Raw genomic sequence first — 22,696 nt, 5'->3', positions numbered from 1 at the left:
TGTGCTTTCAGGCTTGACAACAGACCAGGAAAGTGTCTGAGCAGCAAGGTGCATTCTCCTTGACCGGACTTGGAAAGCTTTTGCAGCACAGGACAATGGAAATAGAAGACCATACAATTTAAAAGGTGGGGTAGAGCAATAAGGTTGCAATACAGTCAAGATTGTGATGGCCACCCCCAAAAATACCATTCCTGTAGAGTATTTAGAAATTTAACAGAGTTGGGGTTGACTACTCAGAATTGGCCAGAAAACAAATGAGACTGTAGAACTTCCTGAGGTTTTCTCAAGTTTTTTTTTTTTTTTAATATAATGCTTGTGCACTTTTCTGCTCTCTAATTTTCTCAGCTGTTAATTCTTGTTTTCTAATAACTTTATCAAGTGATAAAAATTGATTGAGAGCGTATACACCTTCAAAATACATTTAAAACCCTGTTATTCAGCAGGACTCAGAAGACTTTTGTAAAATCAGCCCATAATTTAAGTACCCACAATAGTTTAAATCTCATAAAGGAAAGTGCCAATAAAAGAAAATATAGAATCAAATGCAAGCTATAAAAATACTTGCCAGTATCCTAATGGTGTTTAAACATAATATTGTGTATTTAATTTTTCATGTAATTAATTGCAAAATAATTTGACTTGCAATGGAAATGAGATTTCGAAATTGCAACAAGCTAACTCGGGCATTTAGTTACCAGCCTTGCCAAGGGCTGCACAATGCATTATGTTTCTTCCAAAAAGGCACAAATAGAATAACTGCAACTGGGTGAAACATATTTTCGCTACATTTGTAAGTTTAAGCTCCTTTTAATGAAACTACTGTTTCATTCTTTTTTAAAAAAGGTGGTTATAGCCTCTTTTTCTCTTACTCCCTTAAAATCCAGTTAGTGCAGTGATTTAATTCTGCTGCATTTGTTAGCTCCGGTTACATATTTCTGCCAGGCCTTGCTTAATTTTGCCAAAACGAGCATGACCTCCGTGTCTCTGATCTGCTTCCAGACACGGCACCAGGGCGCTGCGCTTCTGCCAGCCAGCCGCGCGTTTGGCTCGCCGAAGCCGGCGGGACGCTGCGGGCAGACGCAGTCAGCGCCGGCGGCGCGGGGCCGCGCTCGCTGCCCGCCCCCGCGGCCGTGGCTCCGAGCCGGCAAGGCGGCTGCTCGCCACCCTCCGGCGCGGCGCCGGCGGCCTCGCGGGCGCCCCTGCAGCGCGCTCCCGACAGGCGGCTCCGGGTACGCGGCAACAGCCAGCGCCGCGGCGCGGGGGCGGGCGGGCGGGCGAGCGAGCGAGCAGACGCTCCGGGAGGGGCGCGGCGCCGCCACACGGTTGATTACGGCCGAGTCGCTCCCGCGGCGGGGAGTCCCCGCGGGCGGGGCCGCTGCAGCCGGGCCGGCGCGTGCGCGCGCTGGGGATTCCCACTCCGCCTAGCTCAGAACGTTCGGGATTGTTCCCGTGACGTCACAGCAGGGGGGCTCCCCGCCGGCGGGAGCGAGGGGGGCCTGGAAACTCCTCCTCGGCGCGGCCGGGGTCCCTGGAAACCCCGCCCCTGGCTGGCGGCGGGGTCCCGCGGCGCCGCGGCTCTCGCGAGGTTTGGGCGCGCAGAGCATTGCGGCTCGGAGCGGCGCCATTTTGGGAGCGAGGCGAGCGGTGTGTGTGTGAGTGCGGTGGGGGGGGGTGCGCGCGCGCGCGCGTGTGCGGGGCGGAGCGGAGCGCGGCGCAGCGCAGCGGAGCAGAGCAGAGCAGCGCAGCGGAGCAGCGCTCTCGCGCTCGGGACCCTCCGCCTCTTTCGGGGGAGACACCGCCGCCGGGCCCGGCGCCAGCCCGCCCGCCCGCCAGGTACGGCCTGGCGGCGGCGGCCCCGGGGGCAGCAGCGCGGCGGGGCCGCGGCCGGGGCCGTGCGGCGGGGGCCGGCCGGCGTGCGGGCGCGGGGCCGCCGCGGGGGCTGCCTCCCGCGGGCGCCGAGCGGGAGCCACCGCCGGGTGCGGGCCTGGGCCCAGCGGGCGGCGGCCGCGGAGAGGGCGCGGGGGCGGCGGGTGCCGGGCGGGCGGACAGCGCGGGCGGGCCGCGGGGGAGCCTCGCCGGGCCGCGCCGCATCTCGGCAACAAAAGGCGCCGTCGGGGTGTTGGGGGGGGCCGAGCTGGGCAGCTGCGTGCGCGGCCTCAGACACTTTGAAAACAAACGCGGCCGAGGTCGGCAGGCTGCTGCCGGCGGGAGCCGCCTGCGCTTGTCAGCGCCGCTCGGCTCGGCGGCCCCCCCGGCCCCCCGACAGGGTGCCCAAGGGATTCCCCGGGCAGATCTTTACCGTTCGGGACTTTGTTTTTTGTTGGTGTTTGTTTTGCGCTTTGATTGGGTGCTCCCAATCCAGAGCAGTGGCTTCCTCTTTTGGTGCCTTTCTGTAGCCTGTTTCCCCCCCCCCCCCCTTTTTTTTTTTTTCTTCAAGAAAAAACAAGCTTCTTCCTTTTTGGTTGGTTTTTGCCTCTTAGAATTTGGAAGAGATGCCTATTTGTGGGACAGGAGAACCTTTTCGCTGTTATACTGTATTCCTGTATTCTCTAATGAACACTCGTTACTTCTTTCTGCAGCATGTGAATGAAGGTTTAGCTGATGTTTCTGTATTCTGTTTGGTGACCTGATTGCACGTGTATCACCTTTGTTAAGGTTCAGATTTATGTGCTTGTCTAATGTCAATTCAGATTTCAGAGGGCAAAACTGATTGTTCTGGTTCTCTTTCCCATAGGCAGTTTGGATTACAAAGAGAGTTCTGGATATTTGGGGCCTTTTGCTTCAGCTGATAAGGGGGGAAAGTTGAAGACTGACCTACCGCTTCATTTGAAAGGGGAGAAATATCAAACACTGACCTGGAATTGTTTGTCCAAGTACTTCCTCCTGAAAACTCTTCTGAAACAATTAATAGACAACTGAGAAGTGAATTTGAAGTTTGAAGACTTGAGCTTTCTCAAGAAAAGAAGTGCAGAACGGCTCACCCTTGGACACTTTTGTGCACATGACATGGATACATGGCTAAATCTATCAAGTTCTGAATACTTCTGCTGTCAAAGTCAAGTGCTTTTTTGCCTTTAGTTAGTTTTCTCTTCCAAGTCAAGTTCTGTTTGAGTCATAGGCATAGCTAGTTTTGTTAACTGCCTCCAGGTTAAAAGCAGCCTGAGTCACTGAGACGTGGTTGAGAAGTTTCATGGCAGATATTTTTACTCTTACTTTATTTCTTAGATTTTCTGACATAGCCTTTTCTCATTTTACAATGAAACCTGTTTTCTAAATGAAGAGTCTAATAGAAAATTGTTTATCATTCTTTCTTTTATATTTTATTTAATATTTTTGTTGAAAAATGTTGCTACCAGTAAGCAACATGGTGGTATCCAGATAGCTGTTGTTTACAGATGCCTCTGTTATCTGAAGCTAGGCAATGTTCCTCAGTTCAGATGTGAAATTTGGATTTTCAGCTTTACTATTTGTGGCGTAAAAAGTATATTTATTTCACCTGGAGTTGATGCTTCTTATAGTGATATTTACATGGAATAAAGAAGAGAAGAAACTTTGAGAGAAGAAAGAAGCTTAAGTCAGAGACTTGGCAATTTTGGAGATAGCTTTGTGGAATCTATAAGCAGGAAGGATGGGTAGCTGATTCTGTGAGGGGAAATCTATGTCAAGCAGCTACGGATGTAGTATCAGCAAGAACTTGGGATATTATCTCAAGGAAAACAAACTGGAAAAATATAAATCACAGAGAACTAACACCTTGTGCAGGCTTCTTGGATTAGGTAAGTATTGTAGTGTTCATAAGTCAATTTACGCTTGAGCAAACATTTTATCAGTAGAATGATGAAAAAGAAGATGCTGTTTTTCTCGAGAACCTTGAAAAGAGTTAACAGAATCTAATTTTTATTTGCAGTGTTTAATAATTAGGGGGATGAATGTCTTTAAGAAATGGGAGCATATATAACAGAAGAGAGTGCATAAGTAGGAGTGATTTTTGGGGGGCAGGAAGGGAACTAAAAAAAATGTATTTCTAGACTGAATCCCCAGGTAACTTATTTTCTCTGTGCTGATATTGTAATCTCCAAGAATGATCTGTTGTACTCCTTGAAAAATTCTGTTGAATGGCATATGCTTCTTACATTAGACGTTTTTGCAGCATTAAGGTCTAAACTTCGTGTGACTTTCTTCCTCCTACACTAATGGGGCCTAAATATTCATTACCAAAAACTTGTTTTCTGCATATGCAAACTTTTTTTTAATGGTTTGATGTTTTAAGGTTGTATTCAGAGTAATTTCCTATCCTGTGATAGGAACGAATAGGAATCTGGTTTGAAACTGCAGCATAATCCAAAACAAAAAAACCCACAAAACTGTTTCAGAGAGTTCAAGTACCAGCAGACTGGTTAATAACAACATGTAAAGTTGGTTAGTCATTAGAAGGATTGCTGTTTTTCCCCCAACTTTCTTCCCAAGTGGGGGATGGTTTCTGAAGCTAGATATAGTTAAAATACTGAAATAAATGCATTTACAATAATTTCTCTGCAGGTTTGCTTTCAGCTGAATTGCTACTTCCTCAAAGAAAATTAAGATGGACAGAACAACTTAATTCAAAAGTCAGTGGTATTTTTACTAAATTCTCTCCTCCCCCATTATTCATAAAGCTTTAAATAATTAAAGCATTACTGGATAGACTGTAGTCTGAGTGTCTGATAAAGGTGACACAAATGCCTTAGTAGCCACCTTTTCTTAAAGTTTTTCAGAGCTTCAGCAGTACTAAGCTATCAGTAATATTGAGCTAATAAAAACAGCTGGATCTCTCTAAGGACACTACAAAGATATTTGGGAACGTATCTTGTGTTAAAGCCTAGTAGAAAAGTAATTTTAAGCAGGAGAAACTGGGTCTAGAGATTACTATGGTGTTTTTTACCCCTGTAGCTTATTTTGACCACAAGTGAAAGACTTGCATTTAAATCAATATTTTAAATAAATTATTAGGATCACTGACGTAATTCTATTGTTAATTGTCTTATCAGTATCTAAAAGTTGATCTAGCTTCAGTATTTTGGTTTCTTTGAATGGCTTTGCTGTTTTGTTGCTTTAACTTATGTTTTAATTTTGCTATTTGGAAAACATGAAAGCTGTGGAACATAGAGGAGTCTGTTTCTGTATTCTCGTGTGGCTGTGGCTTGGGGTTCTCCTACACTGAGTCTCTTAGTGTGGCTGGGAATTGACTGCTTAGACTGGATGAACTGAGCCTCATGTAGAATAAGCAAACCAAAAGAGAGGAATTATCTTCCTCCTCCTTTTAGTTGGAGTAGCTTGTGTTTTACTTCAAACCATTTGGTAAATGGAAAAAATACAAGTATCTTGTTAAAATTTGTCTATTGCATGCCCATAACATAGCAATACAAGTGCCTTTTAACTCCTAGAAAAAGTGATACTTTACTTTTCTTTTTCCAAGCTATTAACTTTTAGTGGTATGAGAAAATTACACCCTTGACAAGGAGTTTTCACTGAAATCAGGGAGCTGCATTCCCCGCTCTGTGGAACACTTACTGTTTAGAGTGACTTCTTTCTCTGGATTCTGTTTCTCTTCTTGATGTGTTGAAGAATTTGCCTTTTAGTCTTGTTAAAGTAACTCTTCTGTTATGTGTTTCTGGCTGCTGGTAGGAGAATATTCCCTGCTGTGCACCCCCCCCCCCCCCCCCCCGGTGTTTTCACTTCAGAAATGTAGTTCTGATTTGTATAGGTGAGTATTTGACAGAGTCAGGGTGTGCTTTACTGCTGTGTTTGTGTACCCTGAGCAAAATTCATAGTATTGGGTGAGGCCCATTGAGGAGAAAATGCTTAGCATGCTGGTCCACTTTAATACCTTCTTTAGGTTTTTACTTGTATAGTGCTGACAGTCTGCAAAGTGGTTTGCAAACAAGTATGAAGATAAGATTCTTGTCCCAGAGAGCTTATATTTAAGCTTTGTTGTAAACGTAGCTTTTGTACTGGAATAGTGTCAGCAACTTGACTCTTTTACTGATACAGTTATTCTGGTACGTTTGTATTGTAAAGGTGAACTAAATGTTGTAGGTTGCTCTGTTGTAAGAATGAACTACACTGTTGGAAGCTTTTAAGTGTAAGCAGAGTTTAAACTTGCAACAAAGCTCAGGTGGAATTAAATCTATAAAATGATGTAGAGAAACTGCAGCTATTTGGGTTTGTTAGTACTTTATAAACTAATATACTTTAGTTCCCCCCCCCCCCCCCCCCCCGCTGTGAGTTTCCTCTGCTGAAACTGCATGGATAAAAGTTTGACAGTGTTGGCCCATGAAGGACTTCTGAAGTATTTATTCTTTACGCTTAAAAGACAAAGGAGCCAAGTTTTGCTCTATAGAGAATTATTCGCAGACCTTATTTAAAACCAAACTTGAATGAGATTTGGCATGTTTTTATTACTGTCTGTTTTTGTGCAGTAGTATTACAGAGGAAGTGATAAGCCGTATGTAGAGGGGAGAAATATGGTGCCATCAGCTAAATCATTTCTGTGCCTGCTTTGGGTAAACATACTCTGGGAAACAGTTGAAATTGTCCTTCTGTGTTATACCCTTGGTACATGTCAAAACTACCACCTTTTTCATGCTTTTTCTTCAGATTCCTTGTGAAGACTCCAAAGCGCAGAAGCATTCCCAGTGACTTTGTTATATAATGTATGCTGAACTAAGTGGTAATTTTATTGCACTAATGCTTCAGCTTTTGGACTTTGAACCTTGCAGAGGGCAAGAAATCGGTATACGTCAAGCTTCCTACGATGTGGTACCGCAAGTGTAGGATTTCAAGCAGAAGCAGTTGCTGTTAAAAGGTGTTTTGATTTCTGTGACGGTAATATATTTGATTCACAGAAGTGTCCTAATCGGTGTTGCTCATAGACCATATTTTAACCATGTATATACTAAAGTGAACCATATGATAAAGAGCAGGGACGTGTTTGGGATTTTCAGAACACGAATGTCTTACAAAATATGCTGACATTCTAGATCCTTATACAAGACAAAGGTAGTGCTCTTCAGTTGAGTCATCCTCTCCTCAGGTACTTGAGTGCTAGGTAGAAACACAATTTTTTTTCTTTTCACTAGGAAATTAGGTTTGAGGGCTGTGTCTGTACCAGAGAATGTGTTGATTTAAATGATGGAAAAATTGACTAATGTAGTTTGACTCCGTATATTCCTCATTTCTCAACATGACATATGACTTTAGAAAGTGTTCAGATAGTTCTGACAGAGTACATCCTCCCACCCTGGTGGTCTGCAGGTAACCTTAGTTCTCATGCATTTTTTAGATGAGGCAAGAGGTAGGAAAAAAAAAGAGTGGATTTTTTTTTATTCTTCCTCATTGTGTGCCCAAATTTGTGTCAAAACAGTTCTGTGATGGATGGTGGGTACAGTGAAACTAAAACTGCAGATTTTAGTTGGTCTACAGTAGCGCAATTGAGAGGGAAGGGGCTTAGGCTGAACTGTTAAACTTATTTTTAATGTCTGTTGAGCCTGTGGGGGAGAGAATGTTGAAGGATTCAACTCCTTTTCACTTTACTGGAGATGAATTGTTGACAATGCGTTTTTGAGAACCAGAGAACTTGAGAGAATTATCATATGCAAGCTTCACCTTACTTATAAATTTGCTCATGTCTGTAGGCCCTCTTATATATTGTAACGGGAGTTGGGGGGCACCCATATGTTGCTGTCAGAGGTTAACTGTACAGACTTAAGTTTATTCTATTGTTGGGGGTGTGGCTGTGCGTTTACATGGAGAAAAGATTAAGGAAATAATCTTCAGTTGAAATAGTTATTATGCTTTTGCAGAAGTCTTTGACTGGTAGAAACAGTGTTTTGAGTTGGAAAAACTCTGCAAAGTTTGTGTTTGGACAGCAAAATAACTTGAAATTGGCTTATTTGCTGTGTTCAAACTGAACAAATGACAGAGCAAGCAAGGTCTCTAATAAGCCATGCCTTTAAAAAGGGAATACAAATTGAAACGTACAAGGTCTTAGACCAGAAATATTGTTTAAAACAAACTTTTCTTTAAATTAGTGCGGCTCTTGACTAGAGATAATGGGGCACATCACATCACAGAAGAAACTTGATGTTTAAGGTGAAATATCTTCTGCAACAGAAGGAAAAACTTTTGCAGAAGTAGACTATTTTAATTGTCCCCTTAAAGAAAAATCCTGAATGTTTCAGTTCGTATAGAAGAGAGGCTGTGCAGTCTGATGGTTGGGACTTGAGCATATAGTATCTTTGGGTAGTTAAGAGCAAAATTTTGTAGTTGTCGTACTGGCTAATGCTAGATCAGGTGAAGCAAGTTTTTGAAGCTGGCCCAAGATGGGACAGCTGTAGGGTCTGCAGCTTGGTTGTTCAAGAGTTGCTCTGTTTTAGTGAGAATTTTCCCTGATGGTGATATTTTTCCAGAAAACTTTTGACCTTGGCAAATAGCTTTCTCTGTAGTTGTTGTGAAATGCAGTACAATCAGTTTTTGATGTACCTTTGATAGTGAATATTCTGTTCCGATTCCCTTATAGAAAACAGTGTCCGATTCCCTTATAGAAAACAGTGTCCGATTCCCTTATAGAAAACAGTGTCCGATTCCCTTATAGAAAACAGTGTCCGATTCCCTTATAGAAAACAGTGTCCCTTCCTTCCCTTTTAGATCCTCAATTTTTTCTAAAATGTCATATGGACTTGGTTATTGGGCCCCTCTAAATTTTGCATATGCTTGGTTTGTCTTTGAATAAGAAGAATTTGAAATACTTACTGTAGTTCATAACCAAGGAGACAGAACAGCAGCAAGAGCGGGGCAGACTAGAGCCACTGAATAATGTGTAACTTTGTATTTTTCATCTAGTGTGTGATAACCATGTTGTAGTGTGTTGTAGAGTGTAATGCAAGATGCTGATGGCTTACAACCTTCTTTTGCCCCATTTACAAATACTATGCTAAAAATCAGGTAACAGGTGAGGGTGGGTTATCAAAGGAGCTTGCAGCGGAGGGGTGGAGTTAAGGTTCCCATGCATGGTCTGTGATATGCCATGTAATAGTAATCTAATAATAGTAATCTGGGTAATTATAATTAATCTGTATTCTCTAGATTAATCTCTATAATTAATCTAGGCAGTAGGTGAAAGATCATAGGGTATGCATACATGGTAATTCTAGATCTTTCTGAAGACAGTGTATGTATGTGCAAATATCTATGTGCTTTTAATGTCTTTATGCTACTCCTGAATTTCTCTATGCAAATCAATAGACTGAAGTTTTTAACTAGTCTTCAGGGAGCCTTGAGAAATTTGAATTCATATAGTCCTTTAAAATCAAGCTTTGGGAATTCATGGCTTGAAGCTTCTGTAATTTTTTGTTAATAAGCTTACTGCTTCACTTAAATAGGTAAGAATACCTGAAGCTTGTGAGTTTATACTTGCCTTTTATTTTTATTTTCTTCTAATCTCCGAAATAACTTGTATTACAGAAACTTTCTCCTGTAAAATCTTTCGGGATAGCCAGAGAGTGTGAAAAGTATCTCAGCTGAAAACATGTAACTGTTTTTCCTTGTCTTTAGCTTCTGGTGGGCTTGTTTCAGCTGCCAGAGTAATACTTGTTAGCGTTACTTTAAAAATTATTTTATTTTTCCTATAAAATTTGTCAGCTGCATTTAAATGGAGTTAATTATTTTAATAAGGCAAATTCCTGAAATGGTCAAACTTTTAGATTTTGGTGTTTTGGCTGTTTTATTATCATGTTGACCAGCTTTTCCCTTACCTCAGTGATGCCACCAATTTTAACTGTGTACTCCTTCTAGTGACATCATGAAAAAGCAAAGCTTCTTTTTTTATTCTGCTAGTTCAGACAAATGCTATCGTGGACTTGATCTATTTCACCAGCAGTAGCAAAAGCTGTCTTAATTATTGAAAACAACTTTCTGAGCTAGGGCAATATTTTTAATTTCTGTGCTGAAGAGACTTTACCTCTCTCACAATAAGAGCAGAGGTTGGATCCCTTGAGAATGCCACTGAGACCGTCCTTCCTCTGCCAGCTAAATACTAGTTAGACAAGTTAAACAACATGCCCTTAAAATGGGGTGGGGATGGTCTCTGATCTCATGTCCTTGTCATCTTAAATGTTCTGATATGCTTTCTTCTATTTTATAGTATGTACGTTTTATTTTAGCATTATTTTCAAGTAGCTGTCAGAAAAGTGTTTGTAGAGATGTTTCCTCAAGTTCTTATGACAGCAGAAGACAGTGTTGCTTAGGAGTAGTCTGGCACAGGAGTTCTATGCTCTTTAAAGGAATTGGCTATTTTGGGGCCCACAATCAGGTTTGATAAGTTACATGAAGGGAAGAATCGGCTTCTTCTAAAATGATTCTGAACACTCTTGGGCTATATTTTAAATTCATTTACAGCAGTGTAGCTGTTCACGTTATATTTGAGCTGATGGTAAAGGCTTGAGCATATCCTAATTATTGTACAGTAGTCTATATTTGAGTATTACATAGGATATATTTAGAGAGAATATTGTACATCGGACTGTACAATAGCTGCCTGTTTGTAGATACGCTGTCTGACCCTAAGGAGGCTCAGAGTTTAAAACTGAAGTATCTGATTTCCAGGATATCAGAGCAAAAGGTGAACTACTTTAAGTTGCAGGATAAAACTTCTTGATATTCTGAGTAAATACAAGTTAGTCTTTCAGAACATTTATAGATATTAATGTCTTGATTTTTCAAAAGATACTTTCCCGTTTTAGAACTAGTAAATGATTAGACATACTTTCCCATTTACAATTTTGTGAATGTGAAAACAGTGAAGGAGACACTGTCTTTGTTAATGCCATTGACAGAAATACCAGAACTGTTGACGCAATGGTAGACAATATGCTCTCAAAAGGATGTTGTAAGGAGCAATGTTTCTTTACAAGGAGAGGTGTAAGGTTTGTAACCCTGCCTTTAATAAGCTGAAGAGTTGCGTTTTCAGTTGAGACATTCCTCCTCTGATCTTTAATGGATATAGACCTCAGAAAATAAAGAGTAGCGTTACATATTTTAAAGCTTGATTCTAATGTGTCACAAAATTGTGACAGTGTGTGTAGTTAAATGTAAAAAGAAAATGCATTTAGTATTGCATTTTTTTAGAGCTACTTAAACCATTAAAAACAAAAATGAAAATCTCAACAAATCACAACAGTTAAATGTCAGCACGAATTATGTTATAGGCTACTGTTGTTTCAGCATTCTGTTGTTTAATAATCGGGTACACTTTTTCTTGTTTGGCCTATTTATAGAAAACAAAATGGAACTAAAATTCAGAATGTTTGAATTACAACTATTTTGTCTGTTCTCTGTCCCTGCAATATCCTGGAATATCATTTCTGTCCCCATCCTCACTCTTCCTTGTCTGTAGGCTCTCCCATCCTCAGCTTGCTGATATTCTGTCCATGTAGGCAGCCAGTGCAGATTCCATTGAGAGGGATTTGTATAAGAGTTGCTTTTCCAACTCCTGACGAGTGTTATGCAGCTGCAGCGATGCTGTTCATCTGTTCCTGGTCTTGTGTAGATTTACAAATTCAGAGAGGATTTCTGATACTGGAAAGATCTATTGCTTAGAAGTGAAACTAGAAAAAAATCTGGAAAAAGGTACGTATTTATAATAGGGTAAGAGTGATCAGCTGAATTTATCTTTGTGTAACCTGTTCATTCAAGGTGTCCGTAAACCTTTGTTTTCTTGCCCATATTTTAAGGCCAGGTTGCAGATCTTTTTAAAGGAAGCTACTGTTGTTCAACTATGTTGGCAGGTGCAGCACAAGAGACGTTATATGAATTTCTGGAACATGGAAGAAGTCAGATCATAATGGTTCCAGTATCTGATTCTGACTTTTTTTTTTTTTAAGGACTTTGTCTTTCCTAGTTATTTCCAGCCTTTTATAGACGTCTGGTATGTGGGGGAATGCAGACCTTTCCAGGTGTAACTCTTTGCCTTATCCTTTTGCTCTATGGCTTTTGCAAATATAACTGCTTCTTGGTTTATCACTGCAGCTAAGTGAGTTAATAAATCTACCTGATTCCCTCTGTAGTGACTCTACACTTACCCTTTCTGTAAATGAGTGTAGTATGTGTCTGCATTGCATTCTGATTTTTAGTGTGCTATGCGGAGATATGAGCTGGACTAACAGATGTTTGCTTGGATTCTACGCTATTCTTTCCCATTAATGCTCTTAAGCTTTGCTAGTGGTTAGAAATCACTGCCCTGTATTGCTGGTCTGCCTATTTAATGAAATCCTTCAGGAGTGAGGGAAGATGAAATCTGTAACGGGACATATTTATGTCCCTAATTTAGGACAAATATTCTTCTTTTTTTTTCTTCTGGTGAACACAAGGGGAAAAAGTTCTATTTTTGCTGAAAGAAACTGCAGATTTTACTGTGTGAGTTCTTGTGTTTGGTAAACCTAAGATGTATTCTGTAACGCTTTCAGGTAGCTTGTTCGACCAGGTCTCCTTTATCTGTGTATTTCATGCCCGTTTTATGTGTTAACGACATGGAAGCTCTTAGCTTCCAAACAAACTTTGTAAACAAAACTTAAATGTTAGTCATTTCAGCTGTTGCATAATTTTCCCAGTGTTAGTGGATTAAAGTTTGCATCTGATGTTAAAATTGAAATATAAATGAAGCCTGAAGAAGCAATTTGTAAATTCATCTGCAGGCTCACGAGTACACTCTACATTTTTTTTTTTTTTTACTTTTTTGTACTATGCTGAATTGTCTGCTCTATTGCAGAAAAAAATTAAGAATTCAGTTTATATAGTGATTGCAGTGTATGTTCTTCACATTTAAAATGTTTGATTTTTAAACACTGGGCATTGGCTGAAAGGAGCATAGTTCAGTGGGGAGAGAGGGGAGGAAAAACTGTGAACTTTATTCTTATGTAGCTACATCCTGTCATGGGAAAAAGTGGATTCAGTATTGCAGTTTTATCTTTGTGTACATGCATTGTGTTAAAAGTTTAACTTTTAATTACAATTATTAGTTTCTGACTTTTAAGCATAACAACAATTGGCAGATTCAAACGTTTATGATTAGTGTTCTAGAATCTTGTTCTTCAGATATTTAAAACCACTACATTTCTAGCCTGAATGTGTTGTGACCGTTATCATCTTGTGATTCTTGTGGTGTTTTGGATTAACGGCCATCTCATTTCTCAGTGGAATTTATTCCTTAACAGATGTTCGTAGCCACTGTTTAAATACTTCTTAGGCCCTCTTTTGGTGAGATGAAGCAAGCTAAGTTCTTACTCTTTTCCTGTCCCTGGTCACTAAAATAGTTCCTTGTTGTATTCAGTGAAGTTCTGAATTTCAAAATTGTTGCTTTAAATGTTTTCAAGTTTTGTTATGGTGCTTTCACCCACACAAAAATAGTTTATAGAAAACTGACTGTACTGTTTCAGATTTAATTTCTTTGTTTAATAGGGTAAGCACAAGCTAATATGATAGGAGTTGTTTCTTTAGGTCAGTCTTTGCTATTGTTGTGAGTTGGCTCTAGATGTTTGTTCTTAGCTTTTTCACAGAAGTCTTGGTTTCTGATTCATATAATTGCTCTCTGCTACGCTTTTCTCAAGTGTTGCCTTTGTTTTGAGGAAAGGCGATACACTGCATTTTCTGAAATACTTTTCAGATGAGGCAAGTAACTGAAAAATGTGTGCTTCCAACTACTTCAACTGGTGAAAAATACTTTGTTACAAAAGAACCCTACCAAACAAACTATTTAAAAAAAAAAAATCTTTTGGGATGTTGACTCAGCATACTTGGTGCAATGTTTTTCTTATTTCAGTTGCTACTGTGACTCGAAGTTGTGTTACGGAGTTATCTTTATATCAAATGTCTTCGCTATACCGCTTTTGGAACTGACTGTTCATTATAGTTTGATGCTTACTGCTTTATTGCTGAAGATCCTCACAAAATTAGCGAATTTAATTTTGTATAATTAAATATTGGGTGATCAGAGTAATTGTTGCATGCTACCTAAAACAAAATGCTTTACAGGCTTCTCTCAAATGCCCCACAATAAGCAAAACTGAACAGTGTGTTTCTTTGCTGCAAAATATTCTGCTGTCCACATACACAGCAAAGCATAAAATTTAGGTGAATTTATGGACTGTCTATAGAAGACTTCCTTTCTGAAGTCACTGTGTGACTCTTGAATTGAGCATTGAGATCATTCCTGAGCTTAAATTGAATATTTGGAGCAATCTGATTGAAGAGGCTTGAATGCATTTGAACGTTACCAGTATGAGGATAGCAGTATTTCAGTACCTTTTTTTTCTTGCCTTTTTAAAATTGTGCGACTCTGCTGCTTCAGTAATAGGCTGAACCAAATTAGCCTTCATGCCTTTTTATTAGAGAATGGCGGCTATATTTTGAGGTTGAGCTACTAGAATTAAACTAAATGATGAATTTTGGGCTTGCTTTTTTATTATCAAAAGAGATTCTGAAAGCCGTGGAGGCATTGTGTTACGATCTGTGGAGGTTACCTGAATAAGCTTAATTGTGACAGCAGTTTTAATGTGAGGAATACAACAGCTGTTCTGTCAGTGTTAATGAAGCAGTTGACCTGTTGTCCGCAAGCAAGCCTTCTCTGACTTACACACCATACATGTGAGTTCTTCATAGTCTGTCAGTACAATTAAAGCAGGTTCTTGTAAATGCTCATATGGGTGCTATTATTAACCCTTATTCTATTCAAATAGTTAAGGTGAATTTTAGTTAAAAGTAGGACTATCTTGTCCCATGTTTCTGAAAGGTGGAAGCGTTCTACTACAATGAAATTGCTTTAGTACCCACATAGTAGTGGGGAAACCAGCTGTCAAAGATCAGCGTTACTTACCTGCCATAGTGGCTCCTCAGCCTTTGTAAAGGCAGCTCTTGTTTGTCAAGCTGGACGCATGTATCTGAATTTCTGCAGAGGTCTACTTGTATTCGATTTTTTTGCTCATAACTTAATATTGAAATGCTCTGGAATTTGTCGATAGTACCAGTTTGGGTAGAGGTTGCAAATGCTTTGGAGAATGCAGTATACAGAAATGTCCCAGACTACTGGAGATAGCTTAAGAAGTAATGGAGCTCAATAGCAGCAAAAAAAAAAAAAAAAAAAAAAAAAAGTTGTTAGATCTTGTAGAAGAAGAAACTTTTGTGATGGTATAAGAGTAGTTGAGTACTGGGACACATTTCAGAAGAAAGTCATGTAGTCTGTGTCGTTGGCTTAACTTAAACTGAAAAGCAACGAAAAATCGAACTGATTGACAACCAAACTGACCATGATTTGTTTACGGCAAATATAGCCTGAAGCAGTAGAGTAGTCTTTACTGACCTTCCAGTCTTACTTTTTATGATCTATCTCAGTTTTCCTTCTCAGGAAGATATTTTTGGTTGAATATCCTAGAGCTAGCTAATGTTTACTGGATCATTAAAACAGAGCTCATTCATGCTTGTAAGGAAATTTTTTTTTTTTATTTTAAAATACACTCTCGGGCAGACTTGTTGGCAACCTCAGAAAGGTAGCATCTGTATGATGATCTGTATATACCATGTCTGGTAAAACTTGGGATTGGCAACCTAAAGTATTTATTAGTATTGTTTAGTTTTATACCCAGGCTTCTTTCTGCTTTAGAGAAAAGGGCCTGAATCATCTAACTCGGCAGCATTATCAGAAAAACTTTTTAGAAGCTTTAATGAAGAACTGAAAACGTGGAGATGATTTGAATCATAGTCTGTGAATAAACATCTAAGTCTGCATTACAGGATTTAAGCCTACATTTAAGCTGCAGACAAAGGTTGGTTTAAAAACAGTTTTCTAGTCCTGGGATCCTTGGTGCTCACCAGGTCTCACCTCAACTTTTGATTAATGTTTCCAGTGGCATTTGGATGGATAGTGATATGGGAAAACTTGACTAGTTTTCTATAAAGAGTAAGATTAATATATTAAGAAATCACATTGTTAGTACCTTTGTTGTCTCACTCCTAACAGATGATTCACCAATAACTTGATAATGTTTTTTGAATTCTTAGTTCTCAACAGATCTATGCTGAGTCTCTCTGTTTGTTTTTTAGGCAGTAAGTGCCTTGGTCTGAAGATCTATTTTTTTTGTGCCAGTCTGCCTGTCTTGTCCTTTCTAAAGATTTAGTGATTCTCCAACTTGGAGATGAGCTGTGTATGAAGGAAGGGGACTTATGCAGAGGTGGAATGCACATTTATTTGGTGCCTCAAAGCAAATACACTTGGATATTAAGTGCTTTCACTAGCTGAATTTCTAAGTAGGTGTATATCACACTTAAAATACTTTTGAATCATTGACAATTTTGCACTACTTAACTACAGACCGTGGTTCAGGTTTCCTTGTAATTTAGCTGGTATTTCATCCATTTCTTTCTTTTCTGTGCTATAGTTCAGCTTCAGATTATATAGTTAACATTATCTTGCATTCTCTTGCTTACTGAGTAATATTTTCCCACCTGTGAGGAGAACGTGGGGTAGAAAAAGCACTCTTGGGACTTAACATCTTAAGCCATTCTCTTGTCCGTTCTTTTTAAGGTCTTTTGTGATGAAAAGCTGGCAGGATTTCTTACTGGCAAGGACCTGACCTGATGTGGTCGGTTATCTTGTGTAAGCCACAAAATGCATTGCATCTCAATGCTTGTGCAAAAATATTAGTAATTTAACTATTTACTTAGTGAACTAAATAAATTAAGCAAGATACTGTATTCTGATTTATTTTTCATAGTTTTTACTGGGAGACTTTTGCTTTCAGTGTTACCTTAAGTCTCTGCCTTTTTTTTGTGTTTACCAGAAGCTTAAACCTAGTATAATTCTGCATACCAAGTATAGGAAATTAACTGATTTAACATGTATAAATGTTTTTCATGGTTGTGAATTAGTTTGAGTTAAAAGTATGGGTGGAAGCATTTGAGCAGAAATTTGCTTTTTGGGATGTCACTCATTACCTTTGAGTTTTTACAGGTAACAAAGAAGATAGTTAATCTACAGAAGCTTTTTATTTTGTTAGAAAATGCTGCTTATTTGGAGGGGAGAGAAGACAGCTTTTCTGGAAGAAAAAATGTTCTAGAGAATTTTACTGGATTTTTGGAAGTGTTTCTGGAATTGCATGCCCTGTTTCTACTGAGTCTAGAGAAAATTTGGGACTTTTGGTGGCCCTGAGTATTCAGTCTTTTCGTGAGGAAACTTAGTATGGCATCTGGAATGAACTTTTGGAAACTAATTTGAAAAATTAGCTTATGCTGGGGAGCTAATGAAATTGCTCTTCTGATTCTCTCTGGAGTGAATTAGAAAATATTTCACAAGCAAATTTTGCCACAACTTTCTGATCTGACCTCGCACAAGATGCTCCATTTATTTATTTCCTTTTATAAATGGGGTGAATGGTATGGTTCTGTTTTCAATACCTGTAAAATACTTAATTAGTGTGATACTTTGGTATTAAAAGAGCAAGTGTGCTGCCATAATGATGACAGATGATGCTATGTTAGATTCAAAAACAGATTTATTTGACAAAATAGTACCAGAAAACAGAAGGGAAGTAATGATCAAAACACCATGAGTATAGTAATCTTGTAAGGGAAACATCTGAAATGTACTGATTTCTTTTTTTTTTTTCTTCTTTTTTTTCTCCCCCCTCCCCGATTACAGGGACTTGCCATGAGGTGCTGAAGCCTTGTTTCACTGATTCGGAGAGACTGGACCTAAATGGCGCAGCATGACTTTGCTCCAGCCTGGCTTAATTTTCCTACTCCGCCATCATCAACAAAGGTATGTTCTTTGCTGTCCTTTTGAGTAGACAGTCTCATTATTAAAGAAGCTTAAATGCCAGAACCTCAATCATAGTAAAAATATGAATCCCTTTATGAATACATGAAGGATGATAGCAGACGACATCTAGTAAATCTTGCTGTGATGTTTTAAATAGTTGGACCTTGGTTGTCGAGTTCGTACCTCTCTTTCTGTCAATGCTGCTGAGATCATGAAAAGAGAAGTGTGCTGGGACGCATTGTCAGAGGTGTTGTCAGACTGACTTTACTTTCATCAGTAGCTTAAGCTGAATTGCTGTCTCTTTGTACTAAAAGAAATGAGACGGAGGTACGTGTTTGACGATGTCCTGAATTCTGATTCTACTCTCTTTAGTGTCCTATACATTTTATAGAAATACTTTCTTTATTGTCATCTGAATGTGTGTTGTGTGTGGTTTTATTTTTGCTGTTTTGTTTTTTTGTTTAATTGAAATGGACTTTTTGAAAGGGCTTTTCAGTTGCTGGTGCAGTGCTTGTAAGTACGAAGGGAGCGTGCGCTTTCAAATAGCGGTGTGTCCTCCCTGTGGCCGTTCTTTCTACAGTGCCTTTATTCACCTTATGCAATGGGACAGTTAGCTTGGGAACAAGAAAGCAGGACCCCTGAGTCATTAGGATTCATAGTCTTTCTAGGAAGACTTCAATATGGCTGGCTCATCGAAATGTTCCTTAATTTTTTTTTTTTATTCTCTGGCCTTATGCGCCTACATTTCTTTAAAAATCTTGGGTGAACACGGAAGCAGAGGCAGCACTGGATATTTCGAATTACTGTCATTTGTTTGCTTTATTTCCCTATTAAGAAACCTTTCTTCGTTATAATCCTTTTGAATGCGATATCCACAATGGTTTACAGCAATGAGTGGCATTGCCTTGTTGTAATGTATTTGTGTAACTTTCTTGTCCTTCATATTCGTGCAAAATAGCCCTTATAAACTTATTTCCATATGCTTGTGCTAGTGTTAGATGCAGATTCAGTATTAGTTGTGTCCCCATTGCTTTATTTAAGTGTGTATACGTTTATATATAAACATTTATATGCACAAGCGTTTTTTGAAGTTGAGTCATTGAGCTGAGTTGGGTCATCATATTACTTTTCTTTCTTCTGCATTGATCTAGCTGCCTTTGTTTAGTATAGTTTTTAAGCAACTGTCAGTTGTCTTTCTCGGAACATTATGTCTGTCTGTTCCTAGATGGTAACTGGAGTCTGTTTATTTTTGTTCTATTTGATTTCTGCGCTATTTAACTGTTTGTTATTGCCTTTTTCTGATTTAATAGATTTCTAGCTAATAGGAACAGTAATCAGAGCTTAGGTTAAGATGTCATACTTACAAAACAGTCTTTCTCTGCGTAGTTCAAGAATCTGCTGGAAGAAGTTTCCCTGCACACTTCAAATGTCAATAGAGTAAGATAAAAATAAGTTCCAGCCCTACCCAGTACTATTTGAATCTATTTCAGGTGTGGGTTGTTTTTCTTTGTCATTTCCTTCCCGAATTGTGTGAAATGTTGTTGTAAGCATCTATTGTGGATCCTGCTCTTTCCCATGAATCTTTGCCTCAAGGAATTTAGCAGGTGCTTTCTCTGTTACGGTCTTTGTGCATCATCTTACACTTGTTTTAAATGGAGCTTATTTCCTTGCTCCACATGCTCCCTACTGATTAGCTTTCCATGCTATACAGCACGTTTAGACATTAAGCACTCAAAGTGTCTGTTCAATCCTACTCCATTTGTAGTAACTCCTAATTTATAGCATAAGGTTTATTCTGTCATTCCTCAAAAATATGGGTCTTTCTCAAGGGTCTTCCCTGCCCCCCATCATTTCCTAGAACAGACTGTTGATTATGCTTCCCATATCTCAGCAATATGGCTGCAGAGAAAAGCAGAAAAGAAGGATTTAGATGAAGAATGGGATGAAGAGGGCAAGGTATCTCATGTTCCCTGCAGAGTGGAGCTGGGATGAGGCTATGGTGTCAACATCCTTTAAACTTGAGAAGAGAAACTGAGCTCCATCCTGTCAATTTTTATTTCCTGGAAGAGGACCTTTTAGGTATTCCATCTTTAGGGTTTTAGCTGCCCTCAGTCCTGGATAGCTGAAGCTTTCCCTCCAGTAGGTAAAAGGCTGACATCAGAAGAACTGGATGCCAAGAAATCAGGATTGTAAATGAGCTTGCTTAATGTGACTGATAGAGGTAACAGCCTGGCTGAAATCCACCTCACTTACTGCTACTAATTTCCTTTTAAGGATAATTTAATATCATCTGCGTGTTACTTGCAGAGCAAAGTCCGCTGCTGGGTACCTTTAGTTCAAGTCTAGTATTGGCATCAGTGCTGTAATGCAACTGGGCAGGTAGAAACCGGAAGATCTCAGAAGTAGTGTAGGCAGCTTGGGATATGGAGAAAACATCTCTGAAAGCATTCCCATAAAATATATATGAGGAGACTGTAAACAGGCTGCTATACTCATGGTTTTTGCAAGGTTGTCCTGTTCCTTTGTGTTAAGCAGTAGGACTTTTTATGCTTTAAAATCGTTTTGCTTTGTTTCTTGACTAGCTGAATTAAGTCAGATAATTTTTTCAGCTTCCAGAAATAACTAATAGATTTCCTGTTGCTTACAAAATTTACTGCCATCTTTGCCACAAAAAGCTTGATAGACTGATATCTCCATCATGTGGGGAAGTTGTAAACTGCATGATCTTTGCACACAACTTAGTGAATTGAGATGCATTGTGTCATGTACAGCTCAAACACTGTATATAAAATCCTGTCAATTAGACTTTGTGTAAATGTGTTTTATTGAAAGTTCAGTTAAAAAGTGAAAGTTAAACTCCAGAGGCAGTACTAGAAGGTGGTCTGCATATGTAAATGAACATAGAGCTGTCTTCTAAAATTTTATATTTAATCAACAAATCTGGAGTTGCTTAAATTTTGGTAGCTTATTCAAAGTTTGCTTTATGAATATATATATATTTTTAACTGAAATGGAAAGATTCATTATGATAATTTGTTAACTATTTAGATCTCTTGACTGCTTTTTTTGATGTTCTGTTTTCTTCCCTGCATTTGTCAAGGAAATAATTCACTGTTCAGTGTTCTAATGAGAAAAGCTTATCCCTCTCAAGTTGACTTTATACAATATGGAAATAAAGTTTGTATTTTAAACTTATTTTTAGGCTACTTGAGCTTGAATTTTAGTCAGTAGGTTTTGAACACCACCTTGAGCTCTCTTGAGGGCATCTTCAGTGGAATTCAGATATCATCTTTTGTGTGCTTGTTTCTTGAGAAGGGGGATAAGCAGAAAATCGTTTTCTGCCACATTGTTCTCAAAATAGGTGAACTTCTTACCTTGTGATTCAGGCTTTTATTTTTACTCACTGTGACCAGTGGAGTACTTCTAAATTAGCTATATTAATATTTAATAGCTAATCATTGCTGGGATGTAACTTCAGGCTCTCTTTTTCAGGCCTACATTATTCATGGATATATTTGAATCGTGTTGTGAAGATCTGTTTTTATAGTCGTGAAGGCTGCACGATTATCTCTAGATGATGACTGGGAAAATTCACAGTTAATGTGACAAACAGGACTGTAATGCCTGTATGAAGTTTCTACTTGGCTACAAAGCAACACCAAAAAGCAGTCTGCTTGATGAAGTCAGGCCAGCATCAAACCCCAAGCTGAAGAGTCGTAGCTGCTGTTAATCTAAGTTTACTAATACTAATGTTAATATGACCCTTGTATTTCGGCGTCTTTATGTTAGATTTCAAACTTTGTCACAAATGGCCTTTTGAGATACCCCTTGCAAGATGAGAAGGTCTCTAAAAATTAATTTCATATAAATAGCATTTAGCCTATGACAAGCACATTTTTTGGGTGAAAGATGAAAGAAATGTGGAGCTTGAGGAATTGCTCCTCACTAATGATATGAACCTCCTGCCTTCAGGAAGTTTTAGAGAGTCATGCAGATCATGCTTACCCTTACTTTTTCTTCTAGTGTCTTTTTCTCACCACCTCAGCTCCCGCCTTCCACAAATCTCTTTTCTAAGGCTGATGCTCAGACTTTTTGCTTATTTCCTTAGGCTTCAGGTTGGATACTTTTTTTTTTATGTTTGTTTTCCCCTCTCTCTAAATTGCAAGTGAATATTAAAGATTTTCCTTTAGATGTTCATCTGAAACTTACGGGATGACATTATGATCCCATTTGCTTCTTTAAAGCTAGGACCTTTTTGCCTATTTCCTTTTGTTTTTCTTCATTAATTTTTTTCAACTGTACTAGTATTCTGCTCTTTCATTTGTCCTCCTACCTCCTTCTGAGGATTTTAATCAGAAATGGGCGTCTCTTCAGTCAAATATAGGACCTTGCAGGTCACTTCAAGCCTTCTGAAGCATACAGAGACTTTTTTCTTTCAGGTATAGTCTGAAGAACTTAGAAGCGCTTCTTACTTGGGTATAGTAGGATAGTTGTCTCTGTTCCTTTCTCCAGAGGTGTATATGAAAGGTAGCAGCTAAAACTTAGAACTATTTTCTGATTCTGCAGGGATAATATTTTATAAAGCGAGGTCTAGATCAAGACAGGAGACAAAGTTATTTCCTTATTTTATCCTAGACATGCTGTTATCAGGATAGAATGTTTCACCTTTTTTGTCTCAACTCAGAATATGTAAGAATAAGAACTGCTATATCGTAGAACATGGACTGTATGATCCAAAGGAGTATGTGAATAAGCCATTATTGCTGTCCTTATCTTTCTCAGTATTCTTTGGATCTGGAGCGGAAAAGGGCTTCAGGCAGCAAATGGATATTTGCACAGTAAAGCTGATGCTTG

The 22,696-nt window shown here is 39.1% G+C and overlaps 1 protein-coding gene across 8 annotated transcripts in view; it reads left to right on the top strand.

Moving 5' to 3' along the window:
* Positions 1–1,504: 1,504 nt before the first annotated feature.
* Positions 1,505–22,696, top strand: part of LOC104146861 (vasculin) — a 35,125-nt gene continuing 13,933 nt past the window's right edge. Inside the window, exons 1-4 of one of the 8 annotated variants that reach the window (XM_068927103.1) lie at positions 1,505–1,652; positions 2,735–3,776; positions 4,540–4,607; positions 17,723–17,842. In XM_068927103.1, coding sequence (XP_068783204.1) covers positions 17,780–17,842 — 63 coding nt within the window. In that variant the 5' untranslated portion in view covers positions 1,505–1,652; positions 2,735–3,776; positions 4,540–4,607; positions 17,723–17,779. Of the gene's footprint in view, positions 1,653–1,683; positions 1,834–2,734; positions 3,777–4,539; positions 4,608–17,722; positions 17,843–22,696 lie in introns of those variants that run through there. The other 7 variants (XM_068927106.1, XM_068927105.1, XM_068927104.1 and 4 more) reach the window with 7 other exon arrangements.

This window comes from Struthio camelus, chromosome Z (genome assembly GCF_040807025.1).
Source record: "Struthio camelus isolate bStrCam1 chromosome Z, bStrCam1.hap1, whole genome shotgun sequence".
NCBI classification, from domain to species: domain Eukaryota; kingdom Metazoa; phylum Chordata; class Aves; order Struthioniformes; family Struthionidae; genus Struthio; species Struthio camelus.
This window is presented reverse-complemented; position numbering and strand designations above follow the sequence as displayed.